This window comes from Carassius gibelio, chromosome B18, assembly GCF_023724105.1.
Source record: "Carassius gibelio isolate Cgi1373 ecotype wild population from Czech Republic chromosome B18, carGib1.2-hapl.c, whole genome shotgun sequence".
In the NCBI taxonomy this organism is placed as follows: domain Eukaryota; kingdom Metazoa; phylum Chordata; class Actinopteri; order Cypriniformes; family Cyprinidae; genus Carassius; species Carassius gibelio.
The window spans coordinates 22,895,125-22,922,694 of record NC_068413.1 but is presented as its reverse complement, the minus strand read 5'-3'; the positions used below and the strand labels follow the sequence as shown (position 1 = coordinate 22,922,694).

The following is a 27,570-nucleotide window of genomic DNA, read 5'->3' as shown; positions in this document are numbered from 1 at the left end:
GGAACCGAACCTGTGTCTTTAGCATTGATAGAGCCTCATACTCGGAGTTTAAGCAAATGTGGTCCAAGACTGGAGACTGTAGGTTTTACACATGCTAACTATATTTTTGAGACTAAAAAACTTAAATAGAATTTTTACATGAAGTATATCACACAGTGGCATGCGAAAGTTTGCTAAACCCTTGCAGAATCTGTGAAAATGTGAATAATTGTAACAAAATAAGAGAGATAATAAAATGCATGTACATTTTTATTTAGTATTGTCCTGAGTAAGATATTGTAAATAAAAGATATTTACATTTAGTCAACAAGACAAAACAAATTGCTGAAATTATTCAAATAACCCCATTCAAAAAGTTTATGAACCCTTGGTTGTTGATACTGTGTGTAGTTACCTGGATGATCCACAACTTTTATTATTTATTTTTATACATTTTTTTGATGGTTGTTCATGAGTCCCTTGTTTGTTCTGAACAGTTAAACTGAGCAATGTTCTTCAGAAAAATCCTTCAGGTCCTGCAGATTCTTCTTGTGCATATTTGAACCCTTTCCAGCAGTGACTGTATGATTTTAAGATGCATCTTTTCACACTGAGGACAACTGAGGGACTCAAACACAACTATTAAAAAAAGGATAAAACATTTACTGATGCTCCAGAAGGAAACACAATGCATTAAGCAGGATGAATCTGCGAAATCAGAGAATCTGCAGGAGCTGGAGGATTTTTCTGAAGAACAGTTCTCAGTTTAACTGTCTAGAACAAACAAGGGACTCATGAACAACCATCAAAAAACAAAAAGACAGTCATGGATCTTCCAGATAACCACGCACAGTATTAAGAAGAATAATTTCAGCAATTATTTTTGCCTTGTTGACTATATGTAAACATCTTTTATGTAAAATATCTTACTCAGGACAGTACTAAATTAAAAATAACATGCATATAGTATGAGCTCTCTTATTTTGTGAAAATTATTCATATTTTCACAGATTCTGCAAGGGGTTCACAAACTTTTGCATGCCACTTTATAACTTAGTAGCAACCTGATCTGAATCTGCTTTAGACCAGCCCCATTTCCTGTTCTGAACTCGGGTTGTCATTTCAGCTGGAGAGGATCAGTCAATGAATAGCTTGATACTTTTTATAAGTGTCCAGCTGAGCAAAATTTAGAGCAAACAGTGAACTTACTGCAGTCTGGACAGCAGGATCAGAGCAACCTTGTCAAAACAGTGTGAAGATATGAAAAAAATCAAAGGACAAATAGAGGAGAGAGGATACTGGGGGAGTAAAACAGAGTTTATTTTAGCTGTTGCAGGGATTGTGATTGGTCTGGGTAATGTGTGGAGATTTCCCTACCTCTGCTACAAGAACGGCGGAGGTATGAAGCATACTAAAGACATAAATGTTTGTTTATTGGACATTTCATTATGGTTACACAAATAAATACTATACCTTAGGTTTCTGTGGCATTTTAATAATGTATTATTGAACTGGTGTGTTCTCAGGGGCGTTCCTGATACCCTACCTGGTGTTTGTGGTTACCTGTGGGGTCCCCCTGTTCCTGCTAGAAACAGCTATGGGACAGTACACACAGGAAGGGGGCATTACTTGTTGGCGTCGGCTTTGTCCACTGGCTGAGGGTGAGTCAAAAGATTTAAACAAATTAATAAATGCATTTTTATCTGCATTCATTGTCATGGTACAGACTACCACCACTTGCATTTTCTAAAGTAAATGTGAGACAGTGTATCAGTTGAGACAATATTCATCTGTATAGAAATACATATCAGCCCCTAGAACTGTATGGTAAAAGTTAGTGAAATTTGCCACACTAAATGTGATGAGTGCTTTAACAGTCCTCCTGGTGGCAAATGAAACTTTGCATTGCAGCCATTCTCATGGGTCTGTGTGAAATTAGCTGAATGTCCCTGTTGATCAATGGATCTGTTTGCTTTTGTCAGGTATTGGCTATGGAGGACAACTGATTATTTTGTACAGCTGCATGTATTACATTATTATTCTGGCCTGGGCGCTATTCTACCTCGTCTTCTCTTTTAGCTCCCAACTGCCATGGGCCAGCTGTGACAACACCTGGAACACAGGTGAACATTTGAAACAAAACTCTCAGAAAGAGCTCAGTACTATCTATGAATATCATACAGTAGAAGAATATGCATGACCAGTGGTTAGTTAACTTTTTTTTCGTCGTCTCTGTTTTAGATGACTGTGTGAATCTTGCTGCAAACAATCTGACTCTCAACCGGACAATGCTGATTAATTCAACTTCTTCGGTTACTGAGTTCTGGAAGTAAATACATAAGCATAAATTATATTACAACAAAATCAATCCTTGCAAGAACATAATGCATTCGCGATTCAAAAAACATAGATACACATACACACATCTATAATAAAACTAAAGACTTGTCAAATTTTATAGAAACAGAGTGCTGTCTCTCTCTGGAGGTATTGAGGAGATCGGAAAGATCAACTGGGAGATTCTACTGTGTCTTATTGCAATGTGGATCATATGTTATTTCTGTGTCTGGAAAGGAGTCAAATCCACAGGCAAGGTGAGCAACATTATCTCTGAAGAGAATATAGTCTAATACTGTGCTTTAATGTTTTACATCAAAATTCACATTTTCACACTTTGATTGTTTGGTCTGAGGTCTTATGCACTGACAGCTTTTAAACAATAAATTATGTTTTAATGTGTTATTATATGTGTTCTGTATGTTAATACAGTATTTTGTTTTTGAGGGGACAGATGCATAATTTTGGCCCTTTCTTATTGTGCCTGTAGGTGGTGTATTTCACAGCTACATTTCCTTATGTGATGCTGCTTGTGTTGCTGATTCGTGGGTTGACTCTTCCTGGAGCTCTGCAGGGGGTTGTGTTTTACCTGTACCCTGAACCAGCCCGTCTCTTTGACCCGCAGGTAACCACACCATCTGCCCTTTCCTGACATGTGACTTAACAACCCATATACAAGGACTAGATCAGTTGATAATATAAAAAATTTTTTTATTCTGTTGTTTTTTCACGTAGTCTATGTAAACTGCATTCACAATCAATAAAAAGTATGTTTTCTCTATAAGTAGCTAAAGAAAATTCAATAAAAACTCATCAAAAGTTATCAAAATAGCATTAACATTATTTCTTGAACCCTTCCCCAAGTACTTACTCTCTTGTTTTGTGCATTTAGGTTTGGATGGAAGCAGGAGCTCAGATCTTTTTCTCCTATGCTTTGGGTACAGCCTCTCTTACTGTATTAGGCAGCTACAATAAATACAACAACAACTGCTACAGGTTAGTTCAGTATTATTGTATTATTTCCAGTATCTTTGTTTTTGGTATCTAAGGGTGGTCTTCAGCATATATTTGGGGGCATAGGAATATCAGTCACATTTGCCAATCAATGGGGTACCACTAGAGTTGTTCCGATTCCGATACTAGTATCGGAAATATCTCCGATACCACAACAAATTCTGGCATCGGCATCGGCGAGTACATGAACCCATATACCGATCCGATACCATTTTCTTAAAAAAGACCTAGTTATGACCGCAAGCTTTGCCTAACCGCTGCACGGTTCTTCTTCGCTGCTCAAAATGCATTGAAAACACAGGAAGTTGTGCTGTGTTGCCACAAGCAACCCCTGTTTAGAGCAGCGAAGAAGAAATGAAAACGCGTTAGCAGCCCTTATCTATATATGACTGGATCACTCATCACATTCTAAACTGCCAAAAGACAGTGAAGCCGCTACTATATTATAGATCAGTGGTTAGCAGTATGTCTCTGTAGTACCGGTAGTTACAGACTCTCGAGTATATTCAGTACCGGCAACTGCGTTCAGTCGCTTCCGTGTAAGTCAAAACGCAGGGCTCCAGACAGTAGCCGAATATATACTAGTGTCTGTGAATATTAAACTGCAAAATACTATTTAAATATTACTCCCGCAAAATCTACATCTCTGTGGGTGACTGGCACAGATGCGCGAGAGCTCGCTGTTTTGTAGTCTCTGCTGTGTGTCATGAGGACACGAACGCATAAACCGTCACTTCATGAGAATTTACCGTTTCATTTGAGAATACTGTCATATCATAAACACAGACACTCAAAGATCTTCATGGCAGCCCATTAAAATAAATGTTTGGTTTACATGAGTAAATTGACAATATATAAAGCTACTGTTGTAGCCTACAGTAATAATAATACATCTCTATAATAATAATAATTATGCCTAGATGGTTGCTTGTTTTTTACTTGTTAGAGATTATCTGATTAATAGATCTTTTTTTATATTCCTAGACTTATTTGTTGCAGTTTTTTTATACAGTTATATTGTAAAACTTAAATAGCTTTTTTAGTTTGCGGTGTTAGATTTTTGGCTGCATTTGAAGTTCTTTTTTGCATAAGAAAATAAATAATACTGTCAAATTCATGTTAGATAATAAAAATACTGTAATAAATACAGTAGTTCACCATGTATTTGTTCATGTTTTATTGAGGGATCTGTCTGAAGCACACCATAAAAAAATTCTAGCAATTTACACAGGGCTAGTAGTATATACAGCTGTATATACAGATATACACCCAGGTATCGGATCAGTACTCGGTATCGGCCGATACCCTGAGCCCAGGTATCGGAATCGGTATCGGGAAGAGAAAAAGGGTATCGGAACATCTCTAGGTACTAGGTTCGGTGTTTGGCCCTTCTCATTTCTCTTCTATTTGGAAAATAATGCACAGGCGCAGTGATTTTTGCACCACATATACATGTGTATGTATATATTGTATAATTTATGTTTTTCTTATCAGGGACAGCTTATGGCTTTGCCTTCTGAACAGTGGTACCAGTGTGGTAGCAGGTTTTGCTGTGTTCTCAGTCTTGGGCTTCATGGCTCAAAAACAGGGTGTCCCCGTTGATGAGGTGGCAGAATCAGGTACTGCAACATTCTTAAAAATAAAAAAAGCAAAGCTTTAGAACACTAAAATACTAAACAAATGATTTTCTTTCTTTCTTTCTTTCCTTCCTTCCTTCTTTCTTTTTTTCTTTCTTTCTTTCTATCCTTCAGGTCCAGGACTAGCATTCATAGCTTATCCACAGGCAGTAGCTATGATGCCCTGTCCACAACTATGGGCTGCTTGTTTCTTCATTATGATTATTTTGCTCGGGCTAGATACACAGGTGAGCTAAAACTCAAACCTGAACATAGACATAGATGTTAAGCCTTACTCACATGTTTCACTCAGAAGTGTTTCACTATTTTAATGCACTTTTGTTCTGCTGCACTCCTTAAAAAGTTTGTTGCGATGGAAGTTTTCATGACATCAGTGATGGACCTGTATCCCATGGTGCTGCGCAAAGCTGGACGTCGAGAAATATTCCTCCTGCTTTTCTGTCTTTTTTGCTTCTTCAGCCAACTTATCATGGTTACAGAGGTATGTGTGAGTGAGAAGGAAATACACTGAAATGTATAAAATGAGTTGTAACAAATAAAACGCTTCCTTATTTAATTAAAAGTAAAGAAATGTCCAAAAATAATCAAACTTAAGCATGCAGATGTGTGACAACATTTTATAACTTGTTTGCATGCTGTATACATGCTGTTACAAGCTACCACTTCTGAGAATAGAAGGCAGTATTCTGCAGCATACATTCCAAGCATAGCCTTTTTGTTCTGCTTGAGTTGTAATGTTGTATTGTGACCTGCAGGGGGGGATGTATGTATTCCAGTTGTTTGACTACTATGCCTGCAGTGGAGCCTGTATTCTTTTCATCTGTGTGTTTGAGTCTCTGGCCATGGGTTGGGTCTTTGGTAAGTAAAATGTCAAATAGCAATAGCAAATTCTTTGCTATTGCTATTTGACATTTAAATAAAGAATAGCATTTCCCTGATGTGTTGAGAAAAAACAACAACAACAGATTCATTCAAACAGGACTGCCCACACTTATATGTCAGTGCCACCTTTCTGTAATCAAAAAAATTAGCCTCTGCCTAGTCATGTTGAGGTACTGTAATTAGGAGAAGAAGATTAGAATAAGATATATATACTATTATTATATGTTGTGAAGACTCGTTTACTTCTAACAATAAATGAGCAACAGAACATTTCTTGTCAGGTTTTTTTAAACTGATTATTAAATCATTTATTTTTACCATTTTTACTTTTTTATTATTTTTACTATTAAAGCAAATTCTTCCCTACCCCACAGGGGCTGAGAGAATGTTTGACGTCATTGAAGACATGACCAGCTCAAGACCTAACTACATATTCATGCTGTGCTGGAAATACCTGACTCCTCTCGTATCTGTGGTGAGGCTCTGCATTCATTCAGTGGTTTGACCTTCACAGATTTTTTTTTTACATTTGTCGAAAAGCCTACAAATGTCTTAATGGTCATTATTTAGTTGTTTATATGCCAGGATAAAACTATTTCTCACATTTGTCTGATCTCAACTTTCTCCTTCTCTTCTGTCTGTTCTCAGGTGTCTTTTGTCTGTTCCCTTGTGAAGTACAAACCCCTCACTTTTAACCGCTGGTATGTGTACCCGGACTGGGCGTATGTGCTAGGCTGGTTACTGGCCCTGTCCTCCATCATACTGGTGCCTGCATGGGCGCTGGGACAACTGATTGTTGTAAAAGGAAGCTTAAAACAGGTGAGATTGATCATGTTCATACCTTATGTTTCAAAAGATGAACAAGCCACTGATATATTATGAAGGCAGGACTGTAGGTTTAAATATTTAAAAGGATAGTTCTCCCAAAAATAAAAATTACAAATGCGGAAGCGCAGAGGAGAGAGCAAAACAAAAGAGGATTTCAATATAAGACAAGAGGAGACTGGTTTTCCACTTCTGTAAACAAAACTTGGTTCTCGCAAGACTAGCATTCTCACTGGAGCTTTGTATTAGCCCAATGTCATCCGTTGGAACTATGTCTTGATTGCGTATGAAAATTGGCATCAATTACAATTTTGGGGTGAACTATCCCTTTAACTAAAGCTAACCCTAACTGCATAACCAACCGAGACTAAACATTGTTTCACTGTGTTTGCATGTCCTGACAGCGCTGGCATCACTTGTGTAGTCCTGACAAAAACCTCCCTGTCACCTGTAAGCAACAAACTCAAATACAAGAAAATACCCTCATCACAGAGATGGAAGTCTTTGTCAAGAGCTGTACAAAGTAAAAAAAAAAAAAGGTTTGAATAAACCGAAAAACATTATTTTCCCTATTTCTGAAGGTGCTCACTCTTGCTGTTTATTTCCACTTGTTTTTATTGATCTTTGTAATATAATCAGCCATTCACATAATCAGCTGGTTATTGCACTGTCCTTGTGCCTTCACTTTGTAAAATATTTTATTTTGTTTTAAATAAAGCATCTTTAAAAAAGAATGTTTCTTTAATAGCTTGACTTTTTCACAGCTGCCTGTCTCAGCATATATAATTACTTTAGTATAATTTAGTTTGTGTGTGTGTGTGTGTGTGTGTGTGTAGAGTGCAGAGTATTCAGACCCCTTTGACTTTTTTCAAATTTGTAGTTGCAGCCTGATAATACAACTGTGTAATTTCATTTTTTTTTCTCTCATTAATCTACACTCCTAACTCATGATGACAAGTAAAAATTTAATTTTAGAAATTTCTGTAAATGTATTAAAATGATAAAACTGAATTAAATTAAAAGTTCATGGACTAACCTATATCAAGAACAGTCAAATTTCATAAAGGTAAAACTACTTTCAATAACTATGTAGAAATTTGGCATAACTTTACTAATCTTAAATCCAATTTTGTTATACCATGCTTAAAGGCGCAATATGTAATTTTTCTGCTTTAAAAATAGCAGAAATCACTATATCTATGTTATATATATTTTTTAGTTGTGTACTTACATTATCCCGACAGTTTCCACGAAAAACAGTTTAATTAGAAGACACAGCACATTTCTTTATTTCCGTTTTGTCGCCCGTCTATGGCGTCATATAAACTTTGACCCCTCTAGTTTATCTAACTTCCTGCGGAACCTCCAAATACAAAGGTGAACAGAAGCAAAGACGAGATGAAGAAGAAAAAGTAGTAGCTAGCCTTGATCGAGACTATTATATTTTATATTTATATTGTTTATATTCGTATATTTATACCTCAATCAATAACTTAGTTATGGATCGTGATTATGCTTTGCCTGCACGTTCTGTGAAGCGCAAACATACGGGTGAAATAAATGACCCGAGAAGGTTTTGGGAAAGATAAGAAACAAGACACGGGTAAATATTGGAGTTGCATTTCCAAGATAGAGTTTTGTGACGAGCTGAAACTACAGAGAGATGCCGAACTCGCTTGCATTCTGATAAACAGGTATGCATTCATTCAGCTAACTGTATCTATCCGTATATTTTGTGAAACGATGATGTCTTGTATAAAACGCAGATGGACTAGCTCTCATGTATAGTATAATGTAAATCTACATTTGTTCTATATCTAGCTGGATAAAGTAGCTTCAAATGCAGTTCACTATCTAAAGGCGACCGTGTTTTTTTAACATATATTACTACTAGCTAGACGGAATATTGATTTGATAGGGGTCTCATAATTCATTTATCTCTCCGTTCGAAAAGAAGTGATTGTCAAAATACTAATTGGCATCAAAGTACGTCTTATGTTATTATTTTGATTGAGTGACCCCTGGTGGCCAAAAAGCCCATACTGTACGTTTAAGTAAGTTCACAGAATTCACCCAAAATTGAAAATTGTGTCATGTTGTTCCAGACATGAGGGTGAGTACAGTATGTATATTTTGAAGAATGCTGGTAACCAAACGGGTGAAACTAGCCATTGCCTTCCAAAGTATTTTTCTCCTTCTATGGAAGTCAACTGCCTGATAACCAACATTCTTCAAAATATCTTATTTTTAGTTGCTTCTCATGCAGATTTTGCACAACATGAGTAATGATGACCATTTCAATTTTGGATGATCGAATGGTTTAATGTTTAGCTAACAAATATGCTACGGTTGAATCATGCAATAATGGGGTGGTCTAACTGCAAATCAAGGATCTCCAACATACCATTGTATATTTATATTTTTTACAGTATAAAGTGACATCCAGTGCCTTGCAAAGGTGTTATTAATTTAGCAGTCATGCTGTTTAAAAATTAGTTATGCTGTAAGTGTATGTCTGGAAAGAATTTAATATGGGGGAAAACACAAAGCATCCATAAAATGCATGTAAAATTATACTGCAGGTTGAATGGGTTTTCTTATAATATGGGGAGACCAGGGTATGGTTGATGCACTATACATTAAGATATTTGAAAGTGCACGCTTAAGTAAATGAAGCCAAATAAATAAAGCTTTATAACTAAATCTGCCTGTTGTTATATTCTGAGGGTTGCCTTGGAAACAGTTCACAGGATTTCAGTTCCAAACACTTCAAAGTGTGTTTGATGAAAAAGAGATGTGAAGAGCTGCAGTTGAGGAGAAGCTGTACAAGACGAGCTGTTTGTCTTTTTCAAGTATTTTGCCATTCTCTTTCCATAGTGATGATTTTTCAAGTCACAGGTCCTTGCAAAAAGTCTAGAATTCATCATGTTAAGTAACTGTTAGTGCAGATAAGACAGCTTTAGACAATTAATGTAAGTTTTTCATGCAAATGTGTCTAAGACCACAAAAACTGTTAAGCTCTTCAGGTAGGGGGGGGAAAGTCATGTGACCCTGAAAACTCCATCACAGCTCTGAAAAGGACCAAGCAGGAGCACAGCAGGACCAAATGTATTCATTTTCAACAAATGTGGCATTAAATGTATGTACAAACAAACCAAAGGCCTTTTAATTAAGCTTTTTTATTTGCATCTGCATGTAGTTTAATAGAGTAACGTTTGCAATGATTCTGTCTTCATCAAACATTCTGCGCGGAAACACTGAAAATATCATACACACACACTTTCATCTTCTTTTTGATGCCACTTATGTCAGAATATAGCTTACACAAAAAATTCTTAAAATGTATTAGAATTGCATAACATACTGTTTTTTCTTGTGCTGCTACACGGGCAGATATTGATTAAATATCGATCATGTCATAGCATGCCATTCATTTCATTTCAAACACAAACTCATTATTCGCTTCACCAGGCCATCAAACACACACACACACACACAGCTCAGAACCTCCGTCCTGTACTGCCATTTATTTGGACTTATTTATTTGTACAAACACACCAACAATATCTATAAAAAAGAAAATTAAAGAGCTAATGAGGAATAAAAAATCAGTCACAAAGAAGAACTCTTGAGGTTATTAAACAGTCTTGCCCAAGTGGAATCTGCAGACCTTTCTAAATATCTAAAAGTCTGCTCTACTGAAACATAAAACGTGTTAACCTATGAAGTACTTAACGCTGAAAATCTAATTCATTTATCCAAACTATCATAAACAAATATGCAATGATGATTTGCACAATTTTGTGAGTGACAGCACAATGCTGTAAAATCTCTGTGGGCCTGACGGTTTCTTTAGACACAAACCAATTCATACACAGCTTCTGTTACTCAAAAATACTCAGTAAGTAAATAAAAGGAAATATACCACAACAACAACAAATAATATATTAGTGTCATGTCAAGAGTATCAAAAAATGTGCCAAAAAGCTTGGTGCTTTAGTAGAGAATCAGGGAAGAAATATAAAGATGCTGCAGAATACATTAAGGCTGGCACAAAACACTATTAACAAAAGAAAGCTCAAAAAGACGTCATGATCTGTGATCAAATGAATGGAAAATACAGCTCTTATTAACACTCAAATTTGACCCTTCATCTCAGTGAACCCAATTCAAAAGGCTTGAGTAATGGGTGTTTTGGTCCACGGTCAAAGACGAAGACATAAAGCAAACAGATCAATGCAATGAGATTAATGAAGTGCGCACTGGATAGAAGAACAAAAGAGCCATGGTCTCTAGCAAGATCACTCTGGGGATAATTCTTACACCGAGTCTTTGCATGTGTGGACTTTTTCGAGACCTTCGAGCACCATCCTTCTTCACTTTAAGCGACAAGGCCTCACGGAGGGAAACTCATCACTAATTATTACCACATTGTTGCAAATGACCATTCCCAGTCATGTTCTTCAGAAATGCTACATGCTGTGACAACAACTGCTAATGATTAAACTAGTCTTTAATATAAATCAGCAAAGTAGGAACAGGCTGTCATTTTTGATTACTCTGTGATCGACTTTACATGAAGTGCTGCTATCAAAAACATTTGCAAATGGCCACTGAAAACCTGAAGTTGCTTCTTGATTCCATTACGGGGCAGGATGGCTGATGCAGATACATGAGTGGTAGTCTGTAGCATGAGCAGTAAATTCCGCATAGCTCTCATCAGACACTTTGAGTGAATGCTGATGCAGATAAGTAGAAATGTGACAGACAGGAAGATGGCACGCTGTGCAGCCAAGACGGTGTCTTTGAGCACAGCCCTGAGTTACCATGGAGAATATTGGGGAAATGATAACATCTCTGAAATCATGTTTGAGATACTATCTTGAAGTCTCCCCTGCTGTTTCTCTGCTTTAAAGTCCCAGTGCTCAACCGGTTTCTGGGTGCAGTCTAAAGCAGGTTTCCATGTGTAGAGCTATCTGGAGGCATTATTGGATCATCTGGTGGACTCACGGTTCCTCTATAGACTCTGATTTGCTCAGAAGTGGTGGTGTTATAACTGACAAAATGGTATTGACCTGTTGACTGCCATTCTGCATCCGGATTTGGAGCTAGAAGAGGAGATGGGGGCGCCACCTCCTCAGTGCCATTAAGTCCATATCTGTACACCACAGGAGTATCAGGTTTGGTGCTGGTGGCTGCCTCGACTTGTACTTTTGATGGAGACCCTCCATTGCTGCTGTCTGTAGGTAGACACTTGAGGCTGGGATAGTGCCCAGACTCAGCCATGACTTGTTGGAGCTTCTCCCAGGCAGCCGGAGCATCAGCACCTGCTTGGGCGGCCTGGAAAAGCAGATGGGCTTGTTGGCGGAGCTGGGCTATGTCTCGTTCGGTAGCCGCATTTTGCCGCAGCAGATCCTGCGTCCTTAAGGTGATGTCCAGAAGTCCCAGCTGACTCAGAATCTCCACTGTGTTGAGGAAGCGACGCTGACGTGCTGTCCCTCTGAGGTTGTATGACCGTTTGCCAGAGCCGGTATTTGGTTCTGGGCAATGCTTATGGGGCTCTTTTCTGCCCTGGATGAGGTCATTGGAAGAGGGTGGGGAAAGAGTCTGAGTGCTTGAGATGGATGGAGAGCTCACGTTGAGAGAGGCAGAGGGACTAGATGGGCGGCATGGGCTCTGGTGCTGATGAGAGGCAGAAAGTGTCTCACAGCCTGCAGACAGAGGGAGGGAATGAGATTGCAACAGCAAGTTGTTCTCTGGCTTTTTGTGCAGATGTTGCTTGGGCGCTTGTGTGCTTGTGGAAACCTCATCTCTCTTCTCCTCTGTGCATACTCTCTTACTCAGGCTGTGCTCCTCTGTGTTACTTCCTCTACTGGCCGTGGGTTTCTCTGGGGTTTTCTTACATGGGTGAGGTGCAATCCGAGGGTAGGAGTTTAGGATGGGGAGGTAAGTGTTTTTGCTCTTCTTTAAACCCTTGCTTTCAGATCTCTGTGGCTGGGGTTTGAGGATGTGCAATGGGGTGCTGTGATTAACGCCAGGCTGTTGCAGCAAGAGGACGTGGGTGGGAGCCTGACTGCTTGTAGCACCTCCATCCCATGACAGAGATGAAGGAATGATGTGGTCCTGACCAGACTGCCCAGGCTTGGGAAAAAGAAAAAGAGGAGAAGAGAAAGAATTCCTTCTTGTACAGAGAAGTTTGACAACAAGAAATCACAAGTAAATAAGGTGTCTTTTGTAGCACATTTCACAGCAATGTCTTATTTTATACGATGTTGTTCTTTTCTATTTGACGCACTTCCACTCTGTTCATCACTAGCACTTAGAACCTTCGTACTCCTCTTACCTTTATACCTTTTTTATACTTATGCCTAATTCATTTTATCTTCAGATTTGGTTTAAAATAAAATGGGCTGCCTTGACTCACCTGCTTCAACACCACATTCTTAATTATGAATATAGGGGTGAGTTCATTCGTCCCGGACACCAGTATGTTGCTTCCCTGCAGGGGACCCTTGTGGACCTGAGGCTCATTCACACTGCTCTGCTGGTCATCTGCATAAGTCTGCAAGGAGTCTGAGCCAGTGTCTGAGAAAAAAAAAGAGCAGTAGGAGGAGAAAGGGCATTGGATGGAAGAGAAAAAAAAGGGAAAAAGCAAGAGGAAGGATGGGAAACAAAGAAAGAGAAATACAAAAGCAAGAGGTTGAATGGTGATTTAAATGCTACATTGTCATCTAGTTAGTGAGACTCAATGCTATAAAGTAAATACACAATGTCCCCGTCTTTTACTCTTATCATATCATATCATATTCATTTGATACATTAACAGAGCCCTATGATTTCCACAATGCACGATGGAATTTAGTCAAAAAACAGAATTTACTGTATAACACAATGAATTTCTCATATTTTTGACGAATAAATAAAAAGCAGGTCCCTACACTTAAATCAAATCACAATATAAGACTAGTGTCTGTGCATATTAAACTGCAAAAAGAATACAAATAAAATACAAATTCTCATGTTATTTTTTTGACTTGTCTTACCAGAAATTCTATTTTACAGAAAATATTTTTTTTTATTATTATTAAAATGGGTTTGTTCTGTTTATGTATATACTGTATTATATATACACAATACCAGTCAAAACTGTTGACACATGAACGGAGAGTAATATAATATAAAAATACAGAATACCTGCCGATATATGAAGAGTTAATTAGCAAAAACAGATAAAAGAAATCAGAATTCAAGTTTTTGTTTTTTTGTTTTTTTTTGTGCATCCCAGTATCAGTCACTGCAGTTGGGTTGTTTTGATAAGTAATAATAACTTAAACAAATATGCTTACAGGAAACTTACATAAATAAAGTTAATTGAAATTATAATTTTTGTATATATTAAAATTGTATTTTATAACAAAAGCAGATAACCCCATATTTCATGTTTAGAGTTAAACAAAAACACTCATTTTATCTTTGTAATCTCCTCAACTGAACATGTAGACGCCTGAAAACGTTGTTGTTGTGATCATAGACTGTATGGTTGTGATTACGCAATACAGGGAACAGCTTTTACCTCACCATTGTAAAGTGCTGCTTTTGCAAGATTCTTATCAGCTTCTGTTCAAAAACAACAAGTGCCCTTTGTCGACTTCTACAGTAAAACTTGAACTTAAAGGGTTAGTTCACCCAAAAATGAAAATTAGCTTGTGTTTTACTCATCCTCGAAGCACCGTAGGTGTATATGACTTTCTTCTTTAAGATGAATCCAGTCGAAATTATGTAAAAAAATTATCCTGCTATTCCAAGCTATATCGTTGTAGTCAGCAGGTGTTGCAGTTGAACAGTCCACATCTCGTCAAATAAAGCTTGCGCAGTCATAATAAAATGTGCCACAGACGGCTCTGGAGGATGAATAAAGGCACTATTCTCTCACTTCTGCTGACTGTCATACACTGAAGCAGCGCCGGCTGTAGGGTTTCAGAGCGAACCAGATAATATAAGATTCGATCGGGAGCACGGTTGAAACATGAGGAGCTGACTTCCACAGAAAGACTCAAGACACAGGATGTTGTAAATCAAATCCTAGCGTCACGAGTCTGAAGCAAGTTGACCAACTAGCAGCTTTGAGCAGCTTTCAACATTAGAACAACAGAACAATTATTGACAATTCCAATTCAGAAAGGAGAATTGGAAAATTTGGGGCAAGTAATCAAGATTAATGGTCAAAGAGATGCACAGCATGACCTTCACATGCAAATCTATGATAGTAATCATGATCACAAGCTCTTTGGATTGACTTTCCCCCACCTAGAAGAAAAGAAACAGACTGAAATTCCTTTAGGAGACCTTTTAACCTCTGGTCTCCACAGAACATGTTCAAAGAATGGCACAGAAACGGTCTTTTACAGATTTAGATGCACCAAAATGAACTCAAAAACACTTATAAACGAATAGCAGGTCATTGCTTCCATATCATACCATATCATGTAACCCACACATCTGACTATCATGTTTCTAATCACTTATTGTGTATGTCTTTTTAATAACTAATATCGAATAGCTTAAGGGTTTGTATTCATGTTTAGTATGTGTGTGTTTGAATCTTCTTGCTTGAAACGTTTCTGCCAATCAAGTCTTTGTCAAATGTATCATATTCTTGTTATAGGAATCATGTCCAAAATTATACTCTGTAAGAGTGGTAAAATTCAGACAACGTGATTGATAAGATAACATTTGATTTATGGATGGGAAGGAGGAATAAACAATGCCCTGAACAAAGACAATAGCTAATTGGTTAAGACACCATTTGGGAGGTGTCCCACAGCCCGGTTTAAATACTCAGGACACCATCCAATTTTGCTTTTTAGTCATGCCTGCTTTTGGCCTTTTGGTTCTTTAGATTTTGGTCATGACATGTAGCCATGCTTTTACAAATTTAGCTTTTGGCTTTTAGTATTCACTTTCAGCCATGTTTGCCATTACTTTTTGGCGTTCTTTGAGAGTGGTTCCAGCGTGCTTCGGCCTGCATGGCTGCTGCTACTTAGCCACGATGAGAAGAAACACCACCTAGTCCTGTCAAATGTTACTTCTATTCTTTTACTTTAGTTTCTTCTCCGTTGAGAGTTTCATGTTCTGAGTTAAGTTTTGCCTAACGCAAATGTATTCGCTACAGGGGCCTTTATTTATTGGAGGCACTTTTTATTATGAATGCGCAAGCTTTATTTGACGAGATGTGGACTGTTAAACTGCAACAACCGCTGACAACAACGATATAGCTTGGAATAGCAGGATCATTTTTATATAACTCTGACTAGATTCCTCTTAAAGAAGAATGTCATATACACCTAAGGTACTTCGAGGGCGAGTAAAACACAAGCTAATTTTCATTTTTGGGGGAACTAAACCTGTAAGCTGCCTTGAAATTGGACAATACTGTCTTTTTTGACAAAATGTGTTTAGGTTTCAGATCGTGCTATATGTGGAGAATTTAGCATGGCAATTTTTTTAAAGTGATGTTTATCGGTTTTTGCAATAAACTCTTCATATCATAAACCAAAAGGTTTTATTGATATTGGACTTTTCTTACTCCCTAATATCAGTATCGGCATCAGCGCCCAAAAACCCATATCGGTTGGGCTCTAGTCACATGGACTTCTTTAGCAATGTCCCTTACTACCTTTCTGGGCCTTGAACGTGTCATTTGCATTGCTGTATATGCAGGTTTAGAAGGCTCTCGGATTTCATAAAAAATATCTCAATTTGTGTTCTGAAGATGAATAAAGGTCTTACGGGTTTGGAACGACATGAGCGTGACATCCTGACATCATCCAAAATTATGTCACACAGACAGTGCAAGGACCGTCCTGGAACACAGACGGCCGAAGTATACTTCGGCCTTATGTGTCTGCGAACAACAGCACAGCCATGAGATGAATGTTGAGACCGAACGAGTCCAGTAGGTGGTAATACATACGTGTCGAACTCATCCATCTGTGCTTCAGTATACTTTGAAAGCTTTGAGGACCTGGCTGTGTGCAAAATGGAGCGGAACACGGAAAAAGAATTACACCTGGACCCTACTGGATTACTCTCACCACTGATGTAGAATTTTACTTTTTGCTTTTTGGATTTTCTTCACAGAGAATTCACTACAGGAGTCATTCCAATTGCCAGATCTTTCGACTACCAGGTGAGATTGATTTTAGTGACAACGCATATACTAAACTGAGTGGTACGGAAAATCAGAAGTTGAGACATTCGCAGAAACCTGGGGAGGGATTGCTTTGTGGTTTTGTACAATATATATATTATATGTTGAGACAATTGTTGTTCTTAATTCAATTTTGAGCAAACTGTATTTTTTGTGATAAGAGTAAAAAAAAAAAATAGTGTGAACTGACCGAGTCTCTTCGGGAGTGAATATAACAGTAGTGCTGTCAATCAATACTCACCCGAGTAACCAGAGTCTTTCTCAGAGCAGCGGGAGTCACGTCCATTTGTTTCCTGTTCAGCGTGTGCTCTTGCTCTAGAGGCCAAAAGAGCAGCGCTGTTGTTTTTGTCTTTAGCGTTTTTACTTGCTGGACGGGAGGTGTGTTCCCTCTCCCCTTCACAGCCTTGGGCATCTCCTCTTGGTTCCTTGGGCATCCCAGGCCCTGAAAGCAGAGAGATAGAGCTGGGCAGACAGTGGCCTCATGCAGAATATATTTATCTATTTCTGACATGGGACGTGGAGTTAGTTCTCAAGGTCCTTACATACAAACATGTTTGATCAGTAGCACTGATAAACTGAAAAGTTTAATTGCACAATGCTTCATTTATATGTCAACAAAGGGTGAACATCGCATGTTTTTCTAATGGAGAGATGTTTTGGAACAATTCTGGAACGTTTGCTATGTGATCTCTTGTCGAAATCCATTCCACTCTATTTTATAACCCTATTTTATTTGTATTTATTTATATTTTTGCCATCATGGCATAGTTATGACAAAAATAAATACATAAATAAGTATAGATACTTATTAAAGGAATTTATTTGTTGTTCATTCTCATTCTCATTATTAAAAGCAACTACAGTATTACTCTATTACTACCGGGCCTCGAATTGAGGGGGATGCGGGGGGTGGCATCCCCCTGGTTCAAATAAATTGACAAAAACCATCCCCTTGATCAAACCTCCATCCCCCTAACCATCCGCTTTAGAATATTATGTGTATTATTTAAAACTTACCATGCAAATGAAATCTCTAAATTACTTATGATAATTCACAAACTAGATAGCGGTGGTTGGCCAATCAGAATTCTGTACTGAAACAAGCTGCTCCTAAGCGAAAGTCCAACTTTTGAAGTTCTTTAAAAAGAAAACAACAGAAAATGTATGCTTTTTCCTTTATTATAATGTAAAGAAATTCCCCGACATAGTGTTCCTGCTCTGTATGTGAGACAGATTGAGAGGCGATAGTAAAGCTGACATTATCGAGTCACCGACTTTGCAAAAAACAAACAAAACTCTTTTTGGAATCTCAAAAACACGTCTTGAAAGTCCAAAAGCATTAATTGCGTGATGACGCCTGTTAGAATACAGTTAGTTAATAATTCAAGCAATGAAAGAAAAAGAAACCCATGTTTGAGTTTTTATGTTTTTATATTTGTTTCACAAGCAATGTACTTTTCTGCGTATCTTCAAATATTTCTGCACAAGCACAAGTGTGCTATTAATTTTATACACCAGTGCATAACAACACAGTGTTTCGTTCCTTGAATGGATCTCATTTTGAATGAATCAGGTGAACAAGTGACTCCACAGTCCATTCAGATGGACTCATTTGCTTAGCTTCTATCTGAATCAGCCGTTTTGAACAAATCGTTGGATTCTATATCATTTCTTAAAACATGGACTTGCTATCACCTACTGGCGGCTTTATTGTCATCAGTATTTATCCATGACATTCCTAAACCAGACAAGGTGCCAGCACTACCAGCACAAAAACAGTCATCAAAATATTGACCAAAAGTCCTCCATTTCAGGCACCAGAAAAAAAGGCTTATAAATAATAGATCATTTAATAAGGCAAAATTTTCATTAAACAAAAACCTTTTTGGAACAAATATTGAAATCATTATGTAAAATTGGCAATTTGCAATTGGCTATTGGCTATAGGAAATGCTATTCAATCCGTTTTATATAAGCAATACGCCACATATTTTACAGTGATTTAAGCACTTTGTTTTGCTTTACTGTTTTTCATTGTGTTTCATATACTAGTTCTCGGTAGGTCTGTGGCATGAATTGTCCTGCCAGGAGGAAGGTTATTTATTCAGACAAACTTAAACACACACTCACACACATGGAGCTCTGAGCCCTCCCTTCCCTGACCGTTATGTAATACTACAACAACAGCAGAGCTCAGTCTCTACTTCCTCCTGTTGACACCACAAATAACTTGCTTTACCACCTGCACAGACAACATTTACGTGCAAATAACGACAGATCTTGCGATATCCAGTCAAACAGATAACCTATCAGTACAAATGGGCAAAGATAATCTTAAACTTGGGAAAATCACATTCAAAAGCACTTAAAAATAGTACAGGTTACAAATTGCTTTAATTCCATAGGATACAAGATTCCATTATTTAATTTTTCTTCAACGAAGCATTGATAAACACTTAAAAGTTACAAAAGACATAAATACAAGCTTTTCTTTTTTTACATTCATTGACTTAAGACTACTATAAAAAGTTACAGAAAACAATTCAGTTCAAATAGAGTAACCACCTCTCCAGCTCTGATGTTCATTGATTTCCAGTGCAACAGAGTCCTCCCGACTGGCCATATTCAGTGTTTCTTCCCCTTCCTAGAGTAGCAGAGTAATGCAACCTCATTTGGCGTCCTCTCTGGTGTTGAGAGAGCATCACGTCTGAGGGCACGACAGGCCCAGTAGGCCAGGGGCAGCTTTCAGGGCAGGGTGCATGCTGACATGAAGAGTTTGTATAGTGGAGAACTTGATGAAAGTGGCACGGGTCTCACGAGCATGTGCTCTCGCTGCTGCAGTGGCCATGATCTGCATTATACTGAGGAGAGCTGCTTCACTGCATCAGAGATAGTGGGAGGAAATACAAGAGTAAAGATGGAGCTATATTTCAAATCCGTTTCAACAGAATATAAAGGAAAATCTTAATCCTCAATTCTAAAGAAATCAGTCTGTAACGGTTCTTGAGAGCAGTACTGAAGAGCTTCTGGTCCTGACCTTCCTATGTGGATACTGGAGGCAATGCACCAGGCCATCTCTCCATCAGGAGAGGGAGCTTCCTGCAGGATACTGCGGGCCAGGCGGAGGGCAGCACCTGCCAGCTGGGAAGGCAGATACACCACACAATGCCCCTCCAACAGAGAGAGCTCCAACAGGTATCGTGCCATCCAGACCACCTGAACAGACACGTTTGAAGACCATATTTTAATACAAATGGAAAGCATAAACAGGCATTTCCTTTGTTTTAAAAGGTGTACTTCTATAATCTTCTAAGTACTTAAAAAGCAGCTTAAAGGGACAGTTCACCCAAAAATTAACAGTTTGGTTTTGAACAATGGGGAGACTAAACATGCATGAACAACATCCTTCTGTATTACACAAGACGATATTTTGAAGAACGATAGTACCCAAAAAAAAAAAAAAAAAAAAACACACACACACACACACACACACACACACACACACACACATATATATATATATATAAATAATATACATACACATAAAAGCAGATAGCATTACATTCACAATTAAATACATTTTGAAACATCTGTAATAACAGTACGCTAAAGTGTACTTTACACAAGGGAAGCTAACAGACCTTGTCACTGCAGCGTGCAATGGAAGCAGAGATGAGAAGAAAATGAAGAGGAGGACAGTGATAGAGATCAAACTTGAGCCCAGTTAAAACCCTCCTCTCCATCCGCAGCAGTTGTTTCTTACTGTAGGTGTTTTCCATCAGATAGCAGAGCTCCGACACCTGACAAACATTACCATGTTAACGGTGTCAACTCTCCATTAAACATTCGTTTAAATACTCAAGTACCTCTGGTAACAGACATTCCTCTTTTTTAGCAGCCAGAAAAAGGCAAACCACACCCAGAAGCTGCAGGCCAGAGATGGACACTTTGATGAGCCTTAGCGCTCGATTCATCAGGTGAACTGCCAGATACAACGTTTCCTCCGAGAACTGGAACACTTCCTGCGGTGAAAACAAGCATCCTTTACAAAATCAGAGACTGTGAGAACACCTTATTCAAACAATTACATATTTAGCTTAATATTAAGGACTGTTAAGATTTAAAAACAAAGGCTGCATGAGATTAAAAACACTGAACAATATCGTGAAATGGATTTAATTTTAAGTTTTTATTTTACTATACATTTCAACAGCCATTACTCCAGTCTTCAGTGTCCCATCTTTCATAAATCATTTAAGAACTGTTGTTTAAGAAACATTTCTTATTCAATGTTGAACAAAAAAAAAAAAAAAAAAAAAGTGCTGCTTAATATTTCTGGAAACCATGAAACACAAAAGGACTTTAATCCTTATTCTGCAAGGACAAATTAAAAGTTACATTAAAACCAAATACTTATTTTAAATATTAAGTCACAATATTGGCTTATTAAATACTAATACAGCCATTGTAAGCAAAAACCTAAAATGTACACGCACACAAAAATGCCAAACTTTTGACGTTCTTGGGATAACTTTGCCAGCTCCTCTTCAGTCATAGCCACTCACGATCAGAAATGCAAAACAAATCTGAATATTGCACTTACATGGACTTGAATTATCCAGTCCACCAAGATGGCTCTCGTAGTGTCACTGAAATGCTTGGGCAGGTCAGCGTTTGGGAGAGTGCATAGTAGCTGACTTCTCTGCAAGCAGAGGAAACCAACACACGACCACAATGACGACCAAAAATCGACTTTGCAAAAAAGTACTTTGCATGTCATCCTTACCATCATGTCTGAAAAGATGTCCCATGCATAGGTCTTGTCATAGAGGAGCCCCAGCTTACTGATGGCTACTTCCACTTCTCTGCGCAGAAGCTCGGGCATCAGTTCTCGCAGACTAGGTGGACCTGGCAACCTGTTCAGATACTTCAGCAAAGCCTCCTCTTCGTAGACATCTAGCATTGTTGCACAAGAAAAATAAATGTTACTGAAGAACTATAAACATGTTTTCTGGATTTTAGTGTTAAAGCAGTTCATTTAAAACTCAATGAGGTTAATGTGATGGGAGTTTTCCATATTGAATTTATATTATTAGGCTTTACATTGCATGTCGTTTCAGATAATGTACCTGCCAGATGGTTCAAATTTCTTCATGCAGTGTAGAAATTAAACTTTAGGGAACATTGTTTGTGCAACATATGAATTATGCATCAAAAAAATTAAATGAATAAAAAAAAAAAAAAAAAAAAAAAAAAAAAAAAAAAAATCAATAAATAAAGTTAATCAAAAAAATCAATTAAGTTAGATTTAGGGTACAGAATATAGATTGCTGGTGCACTGATAAACCCAGAAGACTAAATTACCATTGGTTCCCTTGAGACTTTCATGTGGGCTTTGCAATTAAAAATAAAAAACCCATGAAAGTTGAAAAGGGAATCCATGGCGAATTATTCTTTTGGGTTTTACAGCACTCTGTTATAACGGCTCTTCGGTGGATCTGTTCTCTGGCTAGTAAGCAGCTACCACAGTAACACCATGGCATAGTGTTTTACAGAAGGTAAACACACATTTTTAATCAGAACACACATCTAGTTGAAAGCACAAATAAATATAGTAACGCAGCATGCGGTCACTGGATTTGCATTCACCAAAATAATATCTAGCCTGATGATAGTCATCATTGGATTAAATGAGATTACGGTTACAATACTACAATGGTAACTAGGCTTAAATGTACTAAATTGAGAATGATGTACCAAATCATGGACTACTCGAGCAGTGCCATCTCGGGTTACCTGAGGGTCCGGACTCATGCTGTGGAGCGTAGTCCATTATGATCCCATCCTCTGCGGATATGGGAATTCTTCGGACCTTGAGGAAAAACAGAAATGCTACCCTGTGATGGCACATCATTTGAAGATCTACCGGTCTAATGGGCTGATTTTCTATCCATTACACTCAGAGAAGGTTACAAATGGTAGCAAAGCCACACCTTGGCACATAATGACACAAGAGCAGCTGTTAGTTACCCATCGACTCTCCTGTGCAGGTTTGTAGTGTTGCCCGGGTGCCACCTCCTCTCCTTCAGCAAACACCCTGCGCTCCCTCAGAACACAGGAGTTCGCCCACGTCCGCAGGGGCACTGGTCTGTCGTCAGTCTTTCAAAAGCACAAAAAGGTTTCATTTATTCAAAATAAGCTTGTAAGGCATTAGCACTTCAGTTTTCAATGCATGTAGAAGACCTGGGTCATTCTTGGTTGTGGTAGCAAATGTTTACACAAAATAAAAGCTGCCATTCTAAGGCAGTACTGAAGTAAACCATGAGAGCTTGCCTTCCAGGTCAGTATTCAGACTGATTTCACGACTAAATATACGTTGAGTATGTGATCAGTTATCCATAATAATGTAGCAGATACTGGTGAACTTGCAAAATCTCCTGTTGGTAACATTTTGGTCATTATTCAATCTACACATCGGGTCTAAGAACTAAAGTGGAGATTTTACAAGCACTCTCACCATATGGAGGTCCAACAGTTGCCTGGAATCACAAAACCCAGTTCGAGCCATGATTCACCTGGACACTGCAGCTACCTGCACACGCTGAATCTGCAGCTGTACACTGGCATGTACCATCAGCTAATTAACACCAGTGGCACTAATAAAGCGTACTAATTGTCCCTTCACTAAGCCCCGCCCATGTGACGCAAGTTTGCTTTTGTCAAGTCACTGGAGGTTCTGTGTGTTTGGGTTGTTTTAGAGTTGAACAGACATTAATCAAATATTTGATAAGAGTATGTCTTTTTCCCAAATGATTAAGATAAATTAGTTCAGTAAAAAAGATAATATAATTCTGTCGTTTACATATAAAATATACAAATAAATAAAAATTACTGACTTACAATTTACAATTACAATTAGATTGAAGATAGCTACTTATCCCTGCTAGGAGTCATTATTATTGAGCTTAAAAGTGTTAATTTATCTAAACTATATGGGCCATTACAGAATTGGAAAGTCTTTTTTTCCTAAAAATGTAAATGTTAATTTTATAATATGCAAGATACATATTTCTAATTGTGCAGTTAATTCTAATATTGTATTTTCATAAAGTTTTGGAATATTTGTCCTCTGCATAAACTTGTCACTACTGAAACACAGTAATAATAATTTAATTAGATTATTAATTTTTTTAAGGTCAATCAATAAAAATTACATTTTTAACCATATTTCAAGTGTACTTTACGAGATTTGTTGCATTTCGAGTCTAATTGTCTTTGTAAAAGGCAAAAAGTTGATCATACTGATTATCATTGGTTTGAATAGCAAACCAAAAACTATCATAACATCTTATTTGTGAATAATTCATTATACTTAATTTTTTGACAAAACATCCCATGTTTTGGTAGTGACTGGTAGCGAATTTTACAGAATTTAACTTGCATACTAAAACACACTAAGACATACTAAAATACAAAAAAAGAAAAATGCACAACTGTACTAAAATGTAGTTTACTTCCTCCAAATATGAGGATTATGTGTTCCCTGAAACAATGTTACACAGATGTTCAGACATTTCAAAACAATTTACCTCAAAAAGATGTGACCTATCTAGGCTACTTGTAACTATGAGAGAGGGGTTTCTTGATCATAAATTTAGGGGTGCAGTTAAAATCAGTCTCAGCCAATGAACTAAAACATACAGCAGTGACATGAAAAATGCAATACATTTTTTAAATAAAGTTTCATAATATACAAAGAAAACATGTAAAATTGTATTTTAAAAATAATTTAAACGATACTTAAAAAATATATACATATAGTAAAATATTATTATGGGTTTCAATAGATAACAGAAGGATCTTAATAAACATCTAGGATTTGATTACTTAAATTTGTTTTTTTTGTTTTTGTTTTTTTTTTTTAGTTGTGGGACAGCAGTTTGCACCAATTCTGTAGAATGACCCATGATAGCTATACTACAAACCCGATTCCAAAAAAGTTGGACACTGTACAAATTGTGACTAAAAACAGAATGCAATGATGTGGAATTTTCAAATTTCAATATTTTATTCAGAATACAAAATAGATGACAGATCAATTGTTTAAACTAAGAAAATGTATAATTTTAAGGTGTAAATAATTTGATTTAAAATTTCATGGTATCAGCATCTCAAAAAATTTGGGACAAGGCCATGTTTACCCCTGTGTGGCATCCCCTCTTCTTTTTATAACAGTCTGCTAACGTCTGGGGACTGAGGAGACAAGTTGCTCAAGTTTAGGAATAGGAATGTCCCATTCTTGTAAAATACAGTCTTCTAGTTGCTCAACTGTCTTCTTTGGTCTTCTTTGTTGCATCTTCCTCTTTAAGATGCGCCAAATGTTTCTATGGGTGACAGATCTGGACTGCAGGCTGGCCATTTCTGTACCCGGGTCCTTCTTCTACAAAGCCATGATGCAGTATGTATGTGGTCTGGTATTGTCATGTTGGAAAATACATCCTGTGTGCAGGGGCGTAGATTACGCGGGGGGCGCAGACGTGTCCCCCCCACATTTAATATCACGAAATTCGTCCCCCGCAGTTTTCGGTCCAGTTGGTTCGCATAAAGGTTTTCAAGAGCTGGTGTGAATAAATATAGATTTAAACTCAATGAGAAATGATAGTCTGCGCATGACCTGATATTTTATTAGGACCCAGAAGGCGAGATGTGCATCAGGGAGCGCTAAACTCTCCTGCAGTGTGTGTTTCACTCATACTCGAAGCCAGAGGGCGCTCTCGCGCACAAAGTCCTTACAGGAAACTCCTAATATGGACAAAAGCGTTCAGCTATCGCAGAGCCGTTTTTAAAATATTAACGGCTGTGAGCAATCGCTGTATGAAACAACTTTTTTCACAGAAAAACTGAAACTTTTGGAAACACGAAGATTGTACGATTGCGACAATATATGGATTTTCAAGTCATCTCCAGCAGGTGATAAATAAATTATATGAACAATGCACTGCTAATTGACATAGAATGTAATACAGTATAGAAACTATTCTGCCGCCTTATGTGATTAAAACAAATCATAAACAAATCATTATTATTTGTTAATGGCCAGTAGTTACAGATTTCTAAGCCAATTCAAAGCTAGAAATTAGAGGGAAAAAATAAAGTTGCCTATACCTATACAATACCAGCCAAAAGTTTTTGAACAGTAAGCTTGTTAATGTTTTTTTAAGTCTTTTCTGTTCACCAAGCCTGCATTTATTTGATCATAAAGTAGCTACAGCAAAAACAGTAAAATTTTGAACTATTTTACTAGCCTATTATACTGATTCTAAGCTTTTAAATGATATAGTGTATAATGTTGCTAAAGCTTTTTATTTCACATTAAAAATAAAAAAAAATAATAAAAAAACCTACAGTGCATTCAGGCTAATATTTTTTACCTAATAAGTGCTTCCTGGTATTTGAACCCACAACCTTTAGTGCTGTAAATACAAAGCTCTACCACTGAGCCACAGGAACACTGTAATGAATTAATTAACATTAAAATTAAGGGATTTGGTGATCCTCTGCCCATATTGGCTTCTAAGAGAATCTGCCACTCTGCAAATTGTTCTTCCAGCTGTTCTTTATATGTACATTTAACTTTTCCTCTTATTGATACCTGTCCCAACTTTTTTGGAATGTGTAGCTCTCATGAAATACAAATTGAGCCAATATTTGCCATGACATTTCAAAATGTCTCACTTTCAACATTTGATATATCTATATTCTATTCTATAAAATATAAGTTTATGAGATTGGTAAATTATTACAATCTTTTTTTACTCACAATTTGTAGTGTCCCAACTTTTTTGGAATTGGGTTTGTAGAAAAACGAAGATTTGATCATGTTAATATTTTTTTTTTTTTTTTATAATAGCCTATTAAAAAAAGGCTAAAAAAAAAAAAAAAAAGGCCTCAATGCACTGTAAGTCGCAGACGCGACTTACAGTGCATTGAGGCTATATATCAATTTTTACCTATCATGTGTTCTCGGGGAATCGAACCTACAACCTTGCGCTATGCTCTACCAAATGAGCTACAGGAACTGGATCTCTGCATTAATTACCTGTAAAATGTAGGCAAACACAATCTGACTAAATTAACATCATAGAAACAATTGTAATTTGCACATTGTTATCGAATGCATTCACAGTGTGTTCCTCCTTCAACAGTTCAACCTCTAGCAAATGTTTCTTGCAGCAGACTTTTACCAGCTTTGAATCCTTCCCCATAAATCTGTTACAGTTTATCAGTATCGTCTTGATCATTGTCCATTTGTGCCACAGCATCTCAATTGAATTAAGGTCAAGACACAGGAAAACACACATTTCCTTATTTTTCATCCATTCAGTATTTATTTAATTGTGTTTTGGGTCATTATGTTGTTGCATCACCCAACCCAATCTAAAGCTTGAAGAAATGATCTGCAGTTCTGACATTCTCCTGGAAAATGTCTTGATTCAATTTAGGATTCATCACTTCTTCTGTGACTGCAAAGCACCCAGGAGCTGAGGTGGGAATTCTTGGAGGTGGTGTGCCAGGAATTTTGTCATCAAAATATTTTTTTATAAAATAAAAACTTCTACAAAATGTTGAAAGGTACAGTGTTCTGTGTGTTTCTTGTCAGACCTAGTAATGCTTTCTACCAGTATG

At 37.4% G+C, this 27,570-nt stretch overlaps 3 protein-coding genes across 4 annotated transcripts; 1 reads left to right on the top strand and 2 right to left on the bottom strand.

Annotated features, from left to right (window-relative positions):
• Positions 1-1,019: 1,019 nt before the first annotated feature.
• On the top strand, positions 1,020-7,487 carry LOC127977644 (sodium- and chloride-dependent GABA transporter 2-like). Its single transcript, XM_052582631.1, has 14 exons — positions 1,020-1,378; positions 1,506-1,640; positions 1,962-2,102; positions 2,221-2,308; positions 2,441-2,573; positions 2,807-2,941; positions 3,209-3,312; positions 4,825-4,949; positions 5,082-5,194; positions 5,311-5,448; positions 5,723-5,825; positions 6,224-6,324; positions 6,498-6,668; positions 7,079-7,487. Exons 1-14 carry the CDS (start codon positions 1,240-1,242, stop codon positions 7,199-7,201), a joined length of 1,749 nt encoding a protein of 582 aa, XP_052438591.1. The 5' UTR covers positions 1,020-1,239; the 3' UTR covers positions 7,202-7,487.
• Positions 7,488-9,834: 2,347 nt separating this feature from the next.
• si:ch211-132b12.7 (uncharacterized protein LOC564531 homolog) lies at positions 9,835-19,082 on the bottom strand. Of its 2 annotated transcripts, none has more exons than XM_052582344.1 (3): positions 17,126-19,082; positions 13,099-13,259; positions 9,835-12,815 (listed from the first exon to the last, which is right to left on the bottom strand). In XM_052582344.1, the coding sequence occupies exons 1-3, from the start codon at positions 17,316-17,318 to the stop codon at positions 11,622-11,624; spliced, it is 1,548 nt and encodes a 515-aa protein (XP_052438304.1). In that variant the 5' UTR covers positions 17,319-19,082; the 3' UTR covers positions 9,835-11,621. The 2 variants fall into 2 exon arrangements, with proteins under 2 accessions (XP_052438304.1, XP_052438305.1); XM_052582345.1 differs by lacking the exon at positions 17,126-19,082 and adding an exon at positions 16,464-16,598.
• Positions 19,083-19,259: 177 nt separating this feature from the next.
• Positions 19,260-23,567, bottom strand: ccnp (cyclin P). The gene is made up of 9 exons (XM_052582346.1): positions 23,402-23,567; positions 22,915-23,043; positions 22,681-22,756; positions 21,671-21,840; positions 21,488-21,586; positions 20,751-20,906; positions 20,526-20,684; positions 19,922-20,100; positions 19,260-19,763 (listed from the first exon to the last, which is right to left on the bottom strand). The coding sequence occupies exons 1-9, from the start codon at positions 23,450-23,452 to the stop codon at positions 19,586-19,588; spliced, it is 1,197 nt and encodes a 398-aa protein (XP_052438306.1). The 5' UTR covers positions 23,453-23,567; the 3' UTR covers positions 19,260-19,585.
• Between the last annotated feature and the right edge of the window lie 4,003 nt (positions 23,568-27,570).

Bases quoted from the DNA above. Each gene is read 5' to 3' on its own strand.
- LOC127977644 (XM_052582631.1), top strand. From the start codon at position 1,240: ATGAAAAAAATCAAAGGACAAATAGAGGAGAGAGGATACTGGGGGAGT. The intron at 3,313-4,824 runs GTTAGTTCAGTA...TTTTCTTATCAG, and splicing joins TACAACAACAACTGCTACAG to GGACAGCTTATGGCTTTGCC. The intron at 5,826-6,223 runs GTAAGTAAAATG...CCTACCCCACAG, and splicing joins GGCCATGGGTTGGGTCTTTG to GGGCTGAGAGAATGTTTGAC.
- si:ch211-132b12.7 (XM_052582344.1), bottom strand. From the start codon at position 17,318: ATGCCCAAGGAACCAAGAGGAGATGCCCAAGGCTGTGAAGGGGAGAGG. The intron at 13,260-17,125 runs GTGAGTATTGAT...TTTTTTTCTCAG, and splicing joins GAAAGACTCTGGTTACTCGG to ACACTGGCTCAGACTCCTTG. The intron at 12,816-13,098 runs GTGAGTCAAGGC...CTTTTTCCCAAG, and splicing joins AGAATGTGGTGTTGAAGCAG to CCTGGGCAGTCTGGTCAGGA.
- ccnp (XM_052582346.1), bottom strand. From the start codon at position 23,452: ATGGCTCGAACTGGGTTTTGTGATTCCAGGCAACTGTTGGACCTCCAT. The intron at 22,757-22,914 runs GTAACTAACAGC...TTTTTCCTCAAG, and splicing joins CTGCACAGGAGAGTCGATGG to GTCCGAAGAATTCCCATATC. The intron at 21,587-21,670 runs GTAAGGATGACA...CTCTGCTTGCAG, and splicing joins ACATCTTTTCAGACATGATG to AGAAGTCAGCTACTATGCAC.